The 13,933-nt window shown below is 48.2% G+C and overlaps 1 protein-coding gene across 1 annotated transcript; it reads right to left on the reverse strand.

Annotated features, from left to right (window-relative positions):
- Positions 1 to 968: 968 nt before the first annotated feature.
- ADRA2B (adrenoceptor alpha 2B) lies at positions 969 to 12,222 on the reverse strand. Its single transcript, XM_053270238.1, has one exon. The coding sequence runs from the start codon at positions 11,676 to 11,678 to the stop codon at positions 10,335 to 10,337; it is 1,344 nt and encodes a 447-aa protein (XP_053126213.1). The 5' UTR covers positions 11,679 to 12,222; the 3' UTR covers positions 969 to 10,334.
- Positions 12,223 to 13,933: the final 1,711 nt, after the last annotated feature.

Here is a 13,933-nt window from a genome sequence, read left to right on the forward strand (position 1 = left end):
TAGGTGACCACACATTTTGCTTGATAATTCCACTTCTACAAGGACTAGAGCTTAGCTTTTTTTTTTTTTTAATGAAAGCTGGGAATCTGGGGGAATTAATAGGAGGCATCCAAATCTCGAATCGATTCGAATCAAATCAGGCGCTATTTGATTTGTACCCAAATCTAGCCAATGGATCACAGGGGTGATTTGTTTTGTCTCCAAATCACCCGAATCAGCTAGATTCGGGTACAAATCGATTTGTACCCGAATCAGTTTGCACATCCCTAGTCCTCAGTTGTCTCAGGCACTGGATTATCAGAACATCAATAGGGCATGAAGATGCCCCCCACTGCTGCCATCAAAGTAGCTCTTTGGGGGTGATCTGACCCAAATGAATGGGTCACACACTTTACATGAAGCTTGCAAGAAGCACAAGGAGAGGAGGAGCTGCTGCTGCTGGCAACTTTTCCTCCTCCCCACTCCCATGGGACTTTCCAAATTCGCAAGGGTTGGCTTTGAAAGGGGGTTGGCTCCCATCTTCTGTGGCAGTCTTAGTCTCAGCTATTGCAATGGCTGATAGCAACAACTGTCCCTGATAGCAACACCACACACAGAGACACACCCCAAAATACCAGGCAGTTCGAATCTGCAATCTGCAGTAACTGATGTTTATAAAAGTAAACTGGAGTTTACTTCATATGCTGCAAGTCATTACAGCATATGGCTCCCAGGGTGCAGTGGATAAATCGGACCCACCATCCCTGCCCTGCCCCACAAGCTGTTATTTTGTACCTAGCTCCATTTGCTAGACCGGGGGTGGGGGTGGGCAGAAATTCTAGGGGAAAAACAAATAGATTGCACAGGCTTGAGATCTGCTCACACTGGGCCAGGAGCATTAAACCTCCAGTTAAATGAAACCAGGGAGCCATTAATGGCCATACGCAACCAAGCACCATTATCTTTGCAAAAGAAGGTCCCACACTTGCTGATTAGAAAATATCCTTTACTGTTAAAATAGCTCATTGGACTTTCAGTTTGTAGTAAACATCGTTCTGTACATACAAAGGAGTGGGCGAGATCACATTCATGGAGTCCACAAAGGGGACAAAGAGCACTCCAGATATTCCCAGCACAACACATTTCCAACACACCAGTCAAGATGTGGACAGAAGCTGCTCCAGTGATGAAAGCCTGCTCTAGTTCCCAACAATCTTCTGCTTTCAGAGACCGGAAGCTGGTCAATTAAGTTGAATGACAATGTGATTTTTCCAGATGTGCTTGGTTCACAGACACCCAATGTCTCCTTTGGTTAACAACAGATAAGAACTGTGCAGCTGCACAACATGAGCCATGCAGGTTGGTCCCCATTCGGGTTGCCAGGTTGCAACCTGGAGATTGCACATTGACCTTGAACAAGTAGTATGCAGCAGTAGAGGTTACTTGCCTGGGTTCCTCCACTCACCCTCCTGCCTGTCTGCTGGGCCTTTGTCTCACAGCAGAAAGTACGCGTTGCCAGGCTGCAACCCAGTGTGCTCATTTCCCTGTAAGTGCACCAATAAAGCAGATGAGGTAGTCTGTCCACGCCCATTTCTTTTGTCTTTCCTTCCCCCATCTCCAGGAGGACAAATGAGTTCTCTGCTGCAGGTGCCTTTTTGCTCTGGTGGCAACCTCTGGCAGCACAGGCATTGTTGAAGGTAAAGATGCTACCTCCGGGTTGCAGGCTGGCTACCCTAGCTCCCATTGCAGTGTTCGTCCAACCTGCAAGCTATGTGCCCAAAATATCCCACATTCTCTAAAGACTTGAACTCTATGTACACATGAACGCATGCAAATCCATAGAGTCATGGAAGCCGCCCACAAGCTCTCCACAGACCAGCAGCTGCTTTTCCTGTGCTTTTCACATTGAGAAGGGAGGCTAAGATTGAGGCCAAACTTCCCAGATGGGTTGATTTGAAGTCACAAGTCCTGTAGCCACTTTCCCCTTATACCGCACTTTTCTTGTTCTGAATTGGTAATATGGGAGAGCAGCTCTTCTCTGAGCCCAGTTTCGCCTGAGGCAGAGGTTGGGCCTCCAGACACTGCTGGACTACAACTCTCATCATCCTTGGCCATAATCCCCAAGCAAAAAGCAATTAGGAGCCAAAGGCTGGGGATGATGGGATTTGTAATCTTGACATTTTTTGCATACTCAGAGTTGAGAACCCTTGGCCTAAGGTCTTGTAAGAAGAGGCAATGTTGCATCAGGCCAAGTGTCCATCTAGCCCAGCACTGATGTTTCTGGGAAGCTCAAAAGCAGGGCAACAACTTGTTCTCTGGCATCTGGTATTCAGAGGTAGGCTGCCTCTCAACAAGGAGGTTCTACACAGCCATCATGACTAATTTAAGGAGATTAAGCCAGTTTTGCAGAGTATGAATTTTTTCCTTTGTTAAGCAGGGTTTGCCTTGGATTGCATATGGATGGTGGTTACACATGAGCACTGTCTGCTGTAAGATATTCCCCTTAGGGCAGGGGTTGTCAAACCTGGTTCCCCAGATGTTGCTGGACTACCTCTCCAATGTAGTTCCCAGCCCCAAAGGCCATAATCTCCAGCCTCAATGGCCCCTAAGGTCATTGGGGATGGGGATGATGGGAGTTGTAGTCCAGCAAATCTGGGGACCCAAGTTTGACAACCCCTGCCTTAGTGGGTGGGGACATAGCTCAGTGGAAGAGCACCTGCTTTGCATGCAGGAGGTCCAAGTTTCCATCTCTGGCAGCATCTCCCCGTAGGGCTGGGAAAGACTCCTGCCTGGAACCTTGAAAAGCCACTGCCAGTCAGTGTAGACCAGGGTAGACAACTTTGGCATTCCAATTGTTGTTGAAGTACAACTCCCATCATCCCTAGTCCCAATTTATTCTAGCCACCCTCACATTTATTGTGGCTGGGGATGATGGGAGTTGTAGTTCAATGACAGCTGGAGATCCAAGGTTGCCCACCCCTGGTGGAGACAACACTGAGCTAGATGGATCAAGGGTCTGACCCAGTAGAAGGTGGCTTCCTATGGAATTGTCACGGATACACATCTCCATCTCCATATCCATCTCCTCCTCCTCCACCACCACCACACACCTGTTTAGTTCCATTTTAAAGCTGGCTAAGCTAGTGGCCATCTGCATATCCAGTTCTTCCAGCTGTGGTCCCCTAGACCTCACAGAGTTGCCCACTTTCAGCCAGCCCCATCTACTAAGTTGTCATTAAAAGCACAGCTACAAATGCTGGCTGAAACGTTAGCAACCCAAGCCCATCAACAGGGAGGATGTGTCCTGCAGAGAGTTTCTTCCAGATTCGGTCCCTCCTGATAGGCCAAGCAAAGTCTGAGTCCGACAAAAAAGGAGCAAGAACTTGGGTAATAATAATAACCATGTTGACTCTTCCTCCAGCTCTGCAAAAGAGCTGTCCGTCTGGAAATACTTTCTCTGTGTGGCTTATTCTGAGCACAGAATTCAAGGCCCTCTGTTGGTTCCGGATCTGAAATGTTCTGGATGATCCTTGCTTATCCAACCTGTCCCTTCTAGAGCAGGGGTTCCCAATCTCTCCCCACCCCATGTTGTTAGACCCACCATCCCCTGTCACACCGGCCACTTACTGTTGTGGCAGGGGGATGATGGGAATTATAGTCCAACAATATCTCTGTGTGTGTTGGGGGGCAAGATTGGGAACAACCCCTGCTCTATAAAGTAACATGCTTTATGCAAGTATTCCTTCATACAAAATATAAAGCATTCCTTGATACAAGGAATGTAGCTTTGTAAAGTGCATCGGATTCTATGGCTCTAGGACAGGACGGCACCACAACCCGCTACCACCACAACCTGCTACCATGGGCTCAGCTCCAAATGTCATTATTTGCAGACCTGGAGGCATGGTTCTGATCTTGCTACAAGTACAGCAGAGATCCCCAAACGGAAATTACTCCCCTGCTGTTTGCAGTGATAAAATCTTCTAAAGCCCAGATTTAGTAGGTGAGAGAAGGAAATAAATAAACAAGCATCCCCAACCCACCCTGGCTCTCAGTCGCAACACATGCTCCCTCGGGAGGAGAGACCACATTCGGAGGAGTCGCTAAATGGCAATTTCACAAGTTAAGGCCAAGCTTTCGGCCATTGTCTCAAATGCTCTTTGAGGGTTTAGCAACTGCAGCTTACTCGGCCCAACCTGTCCGGCCTCCAACTGAGCTCTGGAAGTCTCACAGGAGCTGGGCATATGTGCAGCCGGACACATTGGCTTTATTCCGTGGCGTAGCAAGAGCATGGGCAGCCTTCCCCAGTGGCAGAGGGGGAGGGAGGCAAGTGGGGATGGCTCCCAGCTGCTGGGCGGCTTTTGTCCTCAGAACAGGTCTGCCCAATTATAGCTCCGCCCCTGACTGTATCAGTGGGGAGAACTCAGCTCCAGGGAAGGAAGGCGATGTCAAGGTCGAGCTAGTTTACCCCTCTCTCCTCCAGATCTGTGGCTGCAGCAGTTGGAATCCTGGGTTCCCACAGTATTTATGTTGCTAGGGGTGATCACTGTGCCCGCCCCCCACCATCGAGGTTATGAAGGTGACCCAATAGGGAGCTGACATGCTAATCTCAGTGACACTGCTCATACCATGTACTGCTGCAGTGTGCAACCCAAGGTAACTAGCCATGAGATAAAGGATGCTGGAGATGCAACCTTTGGACCAAGCCTATGTTGTGCCCTGCCCTGGGACCTCTGCAGAACTGCAAGGCATCCTGGGAATGGGATACACCTCCCGGGTCCCTTGCTGGCGCTTATTTTTGCATCTGTGCAATGTTGTCACCCAAATCCATTGCTTTAGGTTGCCTGTGCAGTTGAGCCACCGACCCACCCAGACAAATAGTTTAAGACAGTGGTTTTAATACTCCCTACACTCAGGTTGCCAGTTCGAATCCCTGCTGCTACTATATTGGGTAGCAGCAATATAGGAAGATGCCGAAAGGCATCACCTGCACGGGAGGAGACAATAGTAAACCCCTCCTGAATTCTACCAAAAACAACCACAGGGCTCTGTGGGCGCCAGGAGTTGAAATCGACTTGATGGCACACTTCACCTTTACACTCAGGAAACCTTTCCACATTAACTGGTCACTTGGGGAATTCCTGAGCATCTGCTGTGGAATCTCTGCATCTTGCAGAGCAGATTGAGCAATACCCTCTGCAATGCCATGGGTAAATCAGACATCACGTGGGAGCTCTGTCTTTGGGATTCCTTACATATTTTCCCCCAAGCCAGCCATGGCAGCAATTTAGACGAGGAGAAGAAAGGAGTAGTCATTTCCATTTAGTGCAGTGCCCTGAGCCTTGGGTCCCTGATGCTGCTTGCTGAGCTAAAACTTCCATCACCCCCAGCCTGTGGCCATGGTGGCTGGGAGTGATGGGAGTTGTAGTCCAACAGCACCTGGGACCCAAGGCTGAGACGACCTGGGTAGCTGCTTTTCAAGAATTTAGCACCTCTTATCACTCAGGAAATCCTGATAAGCCTCTGAGCAGCTCCAGCATTCCTGAAAGAACTGTTTGCACACCATCCATTTCTGACAGAGATTTCATCTTATCTGTTTCCTATTTGCCCCCCATGGACCGTTATTCAGAGAACATCTACCACGGAGCTATAAACTCTCATTCCTTAAAAACATAGGAACAGCCCTGCTGGATCAGGCCCAAGGCCCATCTAGTCCAGCATCCTGTTTTGCACAGCAGCCCACTAGATGCCACTGGAAGCCTACAGGCAGGAGTTGAGGACATGCCCTCTCTCCTGCTGTTACTCCCCTGCAACTGGTACTCAGAGGCATCCTGCCTTTGAGGCTGGAGGTGGCCTATAGCCCTCTTACTAGTAGCCATTGAGAGACCTCTACTCCATGAAGTTATCCAAACCCCTCTAAAAGCCATCCAGGTTGTTGGCTGTCAGAGAATTCCACAAGTTCATTATGCATTGTGTGAAAAAGTACCTCTATTTATTGGTCCTAGATTTCCTGGCAATGAATTTCATGGGATGACCCCTGGTTCTAGTGTTATGGGAGAGGGAGAAGAATTTCTCCCTATCTACTTTCTCCATACCATGCATGATTTTATAGACCTCTATCATATCTCCCCACAGTCACCTTTTTTCTAAACGAAATAGCCCCAGGTGTTGTAGCCTTGCTTCATAAGAAAGGTGCTCTAGGCCCCTGATCATCTTGGTTGCCCTCTTCTGTAGCTTCTCCAGTTCAACAATGTGCTTTTTGAGATGTGGTGACTAGAATTGCACACAGTACTCCAGGTGTGGCCATAACATAGTTTTGTATAAGGGCATTAGAATATTAGCCATTTTATTTTCACTCCCCTTCCTAATGATCCCTAGCATGGAATTGGCCTTTTTCACAGTTGCCGCACATTGAGAGTCGACACCTTCAACGAGCTGTCCACCACGACCCCAAGATCCCTCTCCTGGTCAGTCACCGACAGCTCAGATCCCATCAGCATATACTTGAAGTTGGGGTTTTTCGTCCCAATGTGCATCACCTCACAGTTGCCAACAGTGAACCACATTTGCCACTTTGTCGCCCACTCACCCAGTTTGGAGAGATCCTTTTGGAGCTCCTCACAATCCGTTTTGTTTTGTTTCCTTGAGAGTCTTGTTTGCATCAGAGACATGAAATTTATGGAATTTCAAAAAATAAATTTTGCCTTTATTTCTAGGGGGGAGAAGAAGAGAGGATGTTTGGGAAATACTGGCAATCTCAACCCAGTCTTTGGGAGTCAGAAAGCAAGAGTATCAAACAGAACTCCTGTGGCGCAATCACGCGGATGCAAAAAGGAACGCACACTTTTTAAAAAGGCAGCCAGCAAATTAATGTACTTTGGGGTTCACTGGAAAGAAAGCATTTTTGGAAATTGGTTTCTTCAGATTTTTCCTCAATGAGCCATGGAAAGAAAAGCCAGGAGAAAAACACAACAAGGAAACTGTCTCCCCCCTCCCCTCAAAAGTTTCCAGTTTTCAACTACTGAAAATATTTACTAGTACAAATCTTTCGCATTGGGATTTCCAGTGCTCTGGAGTCGTCATTAGTGCTTTTATCAATCATGTGTCAGGAAGAAATCCTGCAAGTGGAGTTCTTTGCTGACCTGCAATGCTGGGGAAAACTTTCTCTGCTGGGTTCTGCTTGTCACACAGACCCAGGAACTATCAATGGCTATTAGTCATTATTAGGAACATAGGAAGCTGCCATATACTGAGTCAGACCATGGTCTATCTAGCTCAGTATTGTCAACACAGATGGGCAGCGGCTTCTCCAAGGTTGCAGGCAGGAATCTCTCTCAGCCCTGTCTTGGAGATGCCAGTGGGGGTACTTGGGGCCTAGATGCTCTTCCAAGAGTGGCTCTATCCCCTGAGGGGAATATCTGACAGTGCTCAAACATCAAATCTCCCTTTCATATGCAACCAGGGCAGACCCTGCTTAGCTAAGGGGACAAGTCATGCTTGTATATAGAACCTCCAAATTCAAAGGCAGTCTATCTCCGGATACTGGTTGGGGGGCCAACAGCAGGACAGTACAGCGAGTTGCCTTTATATCCTGCTTGTGGGCTTCCCACAAACATCTTGCTGAGATGGACTTCTGGTCCAAGACAGCAGGGCTCATGTTTTCTTAACAATTAATTATATTTGCATATGAATAAAATCAATACTTGGGAAGCAATATGCAGTCTTATTACTGTTTCTGTGACAGATGGCTCTGCATCATCTATCCTGGGAGAGGCATTCCCTCCTCTGTGTGGGAATGCCTTCTCTAAGAAGAAGAAAAAGGAATGCCTCTTAAGATTCTTGCCATGTGCAAGTTTTTAGTACAGGTAATAACTTTTAAAAGCTGCTGCCTATTTATTCTTGGCACCTTTTCAGCAAGGCTGTAACATTTATTCAAGTTAAATGTTAAAATCGATTAAACACACTTTGGTCACTTTAAAGGATGTCCCCAATTTAAATCAGCAGCAGATTTAACTTTATTTGTATCAAAATTGTCTTAAAATGTTTATACTAAAAGTTTTAAATTTGAGTCGTAAAACCGTAGAAGAGGCAGCCCCTCCTGTATGCGAGAGAGATAAATCCCTGCATCCTATTAAAAAAACAACAAGTCTCTTGCTTTTTTCTTTAGAACTTGGTTCTTCTGTACAAATTTAACTGGTCAACCAACTAACTAAAACTCATGCAATTAATCCAGTAAGATTTATTTAATTGGGTGATGGTCTTGTTTTTTAGTCAGTTTTTTAGTCTTTTTAGACTGTTTTTAGACTGATGTTTAACTGAACTTGGAGCCCCAGGGAGGAACCTGCTCTCTGCCCCACAACCTTTGCATGCCAAAACACTCTACACAAAGGAAAGGAAACCCTTAGAGACAACCAACCAACCATGTAATCAGTCATCCGGTGGCCAGGTTTTCAATTAGCTATGCCTTTGAGTGGCTTGATTAGCAGATGATAAAGCTTATCTCAAAACCATGAAAAGCTTCCCCGGTTAATTTCTGCAGATCAAGCTGGTTTTAAAGGCACAAGAACAGAGCAGACCATTATTTCTTAGTCGGTTGGCAACCGCACATAGTAATTAATTTATGCAACAGGAGGCCAGAACACAAGGCATTTCCTTTCCCATTTCAGAAATAAGTGCAACCTAGAAGCAGCCTAGCCTTCTAGTTGAAGAATCTCAGGATTCCAACAGCAGAGGAAAGGAGAACAATACACACAACACAGTCTATAGGGTTGCCATCTTTTTTTACCAGTCCTGTTCCTGTGCCTTGAACAGCAGTCAGGGGCACAGAAAATTAGCAGCTGAAGCCTTCCCTAGTATGAAAATGCTGGGGTGGGGGGTGGAAGTGTCACCTGCTACATTACTGGGAGTTGGGCTGCTATTAAAGGTGCAGGAGCAGAGCGGATTTAAAAAGGTGGCAATCATACAGTATCAAAAAGCAGAGTGGGGACATTTGCCAACAGCTGGTAGCAATCAAAAGCAAACAGCAGCAAAGTTCAGCTCCTAGTCAAGTCACCACTTTGAAAATCCCACCATTTAGTATGAAGTGGGATGGCCAACTCTTCCTACCCGCCATGTAGCTGCACCTCTAAGAGAACCTTAATGTCCAACAGTTAGCAAGCAGGACAATGTTTTTCTTAGTGCTGAGCATTACCACCAGGAGATTCATGCAGACTATTCCTTTCTGGCTAGATGGCAACCCTAGCATAAAGACCTCTTAGCTAACCATTTGTTCCCTGAAGAGTATTTTCAGTCCATGGTTTCGGGAGGGAGGGAGGGAGGGAGGGGGAGAAAGAACGGCCATAGTTCAATGCGAAAGCCCCTCATTGGTATGCAGAGGATTCAGGTTCCAGCTTTGACTTGGTATAAGGCAGCTTCCTACGTTCCTATGAGACACTATTTCTTCCCAAAGAAGTCCAAAAAAGCTTGAACATATTGGGGGGGAAATGGGCTTGTATTACGACTCGCCCCAATGGATTACTTTCTGTAACTTGCCTGGATGGCAGATCTCAGGGCTAAGGTTGCCAACTGTCCAGGGTTTCTCCTCCTCTGCCCTTAGCAGCATTCTCGTGTGCAGTGCACTGCACTGCAAGAAGCCTTTCACAGTATGGAGACAAACACAGCATCAGCAGCATCTGCCCATCAAGCTACTGCGAAAAGCATAGCTACAACAGCGATCTTCAAAGTTGGCTAGCCTGGACCACACTCATTGGGCCACAGGGTCCGAAGGAAAAGGTCCTTTTGACCCACATCATTCATCCAATGAAATTGAATGCATCCAATTTCATTTCATCCAAATGAAATTATTAATCCAATGGTTTTTGGCATTAGCACAGTCCTTTTGTGCGGGGATGTGGAATCCTTTGGCAGAAAATGTATAAGCTGACCCCAAACTAACAACAAATAATTATATGCCGCTTTTTGACAAATTTCTCAAAGCGGTTTATATAGAGAAAACAATAAATTAATAAGATGGGTCCCTGTCCCCAAAGGCTCACAGTCTATAAGGCAGACACCAGCAGCAGCCACTGGAGGGATGCTGTGCTGGGGCTGGATAGGGTCAGTTGCTCTCCCGCTCCTAAATACAAGAGAATCACCACTTTAAAAAAGGAGCGTCTTTGCTCAGTTAGCAGAGAGATTACTAAAACCACTTTCAAGGGAGCTGGTTTCTATCCAGCTCGCATCTTTTTTTCCCCAAACACAAAAGCAAGCAAATAAATAGAACATTTTTTGTTTGTTTCAACAGCACGACGAGTTCCTATTTCCAGTGGTGTCTCTCTCTGGGCACCCCTAATTGCTCGCTCTGTCTCTGATCTCTCTCACCAGGCAGTCTGAGTCCACTGCTTGCAGAGAATCTTCCTGAAAGCTTTCCGGAAGTCCTGGTTGAAGATGGTGTAGATGACAGGGTTCAAAGAGCTATTGCAGTAGCCAATCCAGAAGAAAAACTTGAAGGTGCTGACTGGGACCCGACACTTCTCAGGACAGATGGCCTCAAGGCTGTAGAGGAAGAAAAACGGGAACCAGCAGATGACAAAGACCCCAATCACTACAGCGAGAACAAAAGTGAACCTTTTCTCGCGGTTGAGGTGTGCCTTCCGCTTCCAAGGGTTGGTGCTGAGGGTCTTCACCCTCTTCACCAGCAGGACCTCCCCTCTGACAGTGGCCAAGGTGTCCATGACCTTAGGGGGGCTCTGTGGTGGCCCATTGCTCTGCTTCAGACTGTTATGGGGAGGGCACTCCGGTGGGCTGGACTCTGAAGTTGGCTTCTTCTCTGGCAGGGATGGGGGAGGGCTGGTGGCCGTTGCTGGCTGAGGGTGCTTGACCTCCTGGCATACAAGAGAGAAGCTTTCAGTAGAGAGATGATGGGTCTCCAGTTGATCACCTTCTTGGATGGGTACTTGGTGCCCATTGGGCTCCCCTTCTTCTTGAGGGTTGAATTGGTCCTGTTTGGGAGAAATTTCATCGGATGGGCCAGCAATGATTCGGGGTATCCCTTCTTCTTTCTTTGCCTTGGCCGCCTTCGCTCTGTTCCCGTGTCTGCTTCGACGCTTGGCTATGAAGTAGATCTTGAGATACACCAAGATCATAATGACGCAGGGAGCAAAGAACGAACAAGTGCTGGAGGAAAGGATATACCACTTGTTGTCATTCAGCTTGCACAGCGTCTCGTCCACTTGTGTGTTGTTCGGTTTCTCGTTGAGGATCAGCGGGGGCAGAGAGATAATAGCGGCGATCAGCCACACGATGAGGATGATACATTTGATCCTCCTTGGCGTCCTCTTGGAGTTGTACTCAATGGCCCGGCTGATGGACCAGTACCGGTCCAGGCTTATGGCACAGAGATGCACAATGGAGGCTGTGCAGAACAGGACATCCAAAGCCAGGTAGGCCTTGCACCAGGTCCTCCCAAACTGCCAGCGGCCCATCAGCTCGTTTGCGAGGGAAAAGGGGATGATGAGGGTGGCCACCAGGATGTCGGCGGCCGCAAGAGACACCAGGAAGAGGTTCTGCGGGGCTCTTAGGGACCGGCTGGTCAGCACGGCGATGATCACCAAGACATTGCCAAAGATGGTGAAGAGGATGAGGAAGGTGGTGACAGCAGCAATGGCAGCCGTGGCTTGCATGTTGTAGCCGTCATGGCTTCCCATAGCAGTCACCGTCATTGCGAAGAAGTGGCTTGAGTGGAGAGGGGACCCACCTTCTCAGCTTTGCAGGGTCCACAGGTCAGAAACCTCCATCCGGCACTCAGGCCCAGAGGAGCAGCAGAAGATTCAGAGGCAGGGAAGCCGGTGCGCAACCTCCAGCCCCGCTGCTGCCATGCTGGGATTCTGCCAGCAGCACAAGCATCTCTTCCTCCAGCCACAGTGTTCCGGCTGCTAGTTATCTGCTAATTTGCAGCACCGGCGCTCCTTTTTATCCATAGTGGCAGCAGGCACTTTATAGCATCCATCCCAGCTGGCTCCTGCGTCTTGGGTGCCCAGGTGCAAGCGCTGATCAGTGGGGCAGTGGTTCCTGGGGCCCGGCAGGCGCCCAACCAGCCAAGAAGTTTCTTCGCCGACTGCCTCTCCGTTGCTGGGAAAGTTGAACGAAACCACACGGCCAGGCTGCTGCTGAGCTCTGCTCTGCACTCGCTCTCTCGCTCTCCTTGCTGTGGAAAGACCACACGCCTCCCTGTGCTTCTTTAAATGAGCAGCAGGAGGAGCAGGATTCCTCTCTCCCCACCACATCTCTGACACGACGTCAGGCAGCTTCTCCACTCCTGTCCCATCCCCTTGTCAGACTCCAGTAGGGGAGAAAGGAGGGAGGAGACAAAAGAGGGGTGTGCGCAGGAGACACACACACACACACACACACCAACCATGCATCAGTAGCCATTGATCCTCAGAAAGGTCACTCACCTCCTTTCAATGTGGTCCCTGTAGTAGTCCAGCGGAGTCTGTCTTCCGTCTAACTTTTTGCCATGCCAGCATACTAGAGCCCTGGGTGTATGTTTCTGTGCAGGGTCCTCTTAACTAAATTAGGCAGATCAAGCAGGTGACTCAGAGAAGCCGGCCTTTTCCCCCCATCCTGGCTCTGCAGTGTTTTTTCTACCTTTCTGGAAACTTTGATTTGGGGAGGTCTGGTCAGACTTTGTTGTTGTGGATTTAAATTTTAAAAAAGAAGTAGTAGTAGTCCAGGGCAGAGAGTATTTTTGCAGAAGAGACTGAGAATTTGGTTCCTTGGCTCACACTGAGTGCTGTGCATCCAGTTTTGAGACTGCGATTGTACAGTCTTACGCACCTAACTCTGGGTCAGATTCTGGGGTCAAAGAGCACAAGCCAGCCAAAGTTAAGCACTAAATCTCATCAAGGGGTGGGGTTTCAGCCTTCCTCACCCCTGCAATGCTTGGCATCTCCTCTCAGCTGAGTCGCTATTCCTCAACATGAGTTGCTCCAATGGGCAGGGAGAGGAGAAGCAGGAGATGGGGAGGAGGTGGACACTTGGGGAGAGGAGAAATGCCAGAGAGAGCAGCAGATGGGGAGAGAAAAGGGAGGCTGGAGCAGAAAGAGGAGAGGGTCACATGACCAGAAGCAGCCAATGTGAGGAAGGCTGAGGTGCACCTGTCAGTTCAAAAGACCCTGCTCTGTGTTCAGCTGCCACTGAGAAGGCCTCTGAATTGCTCGCCTTTGATTTCTCCCTGTAATCCTTCCATGTTCTCACACGTGATGCAGTGTGTGTTACACAGCAAAACTGACAGACAAAGCATGTGAAATGCAACCACTGAAAATGGATGCTGAATTTCCTGTTCCTCACCGCCCGCCCCCCCTCACCGCCATTGTAGTGTGTGTGTGTATTTATAAGAACAATTAGCTGCTAAAACCATGACAGAGGAACTGCAACCTGCGCACTCACCTTGAGCTGACGGAGATAAAATGCTCACTAGGGAAGGGATGTCTGTTTACATGGCAAACGTCACAATCGCTCAGGAGCGAGGAAAGCAACTCCTCTGCCTTCTGGCGCAGTAAATTGTTCAAAAGTATCTGAAATTGCTGGAGTCCGGCATCCGACAGCAAAATCAACATCCTTTTACCAGAGTCAGTTGTACTGTTCTCTCCCCTCCCCCAGCCAAGCAGAGAGAAACCATTTGCGGGGGTAGCAAGATCATAATAATAATCATTAGAGGCCCCAAGAGGAACTGAAGCTTAGCTGTGCTAAGTGCTCTAAAGTGCAGGCGCTGGAAGACAGAGTCTCTGCCCCAGACAGCATCCATGCAGATGTAGAGTCAACAGGAGCAGAAAGGCCAGGGAGGGAGAACAGGGGATTTGCCAGCATCCACAAGACGGATAAAGTGATCTTTTGTCTCCCAGACCCATATTCTGCTCATCAAACCACATTGCCTCATATTTCGGTGACAAGGAGAATTCCCATCCATTACTGG

The sequence above is a fragment of the Hemicordylus capensis genome, chromosome 8 (genome assembly GCF_027244095.1).
Source record: "Hemicordylus capensis ecotype Gifberg chromosome 8, rHemCap1.1.pri, whole genome shotgun sequence".
In the NCBI taxonomy this organism is placed as follows: domain Eukaryota; kingdom Metazoa; phylum Chordata; class Lepidosauria; order Squamata; family Cordylidae; genus Hemicordylus; species Hemicordylus capensis.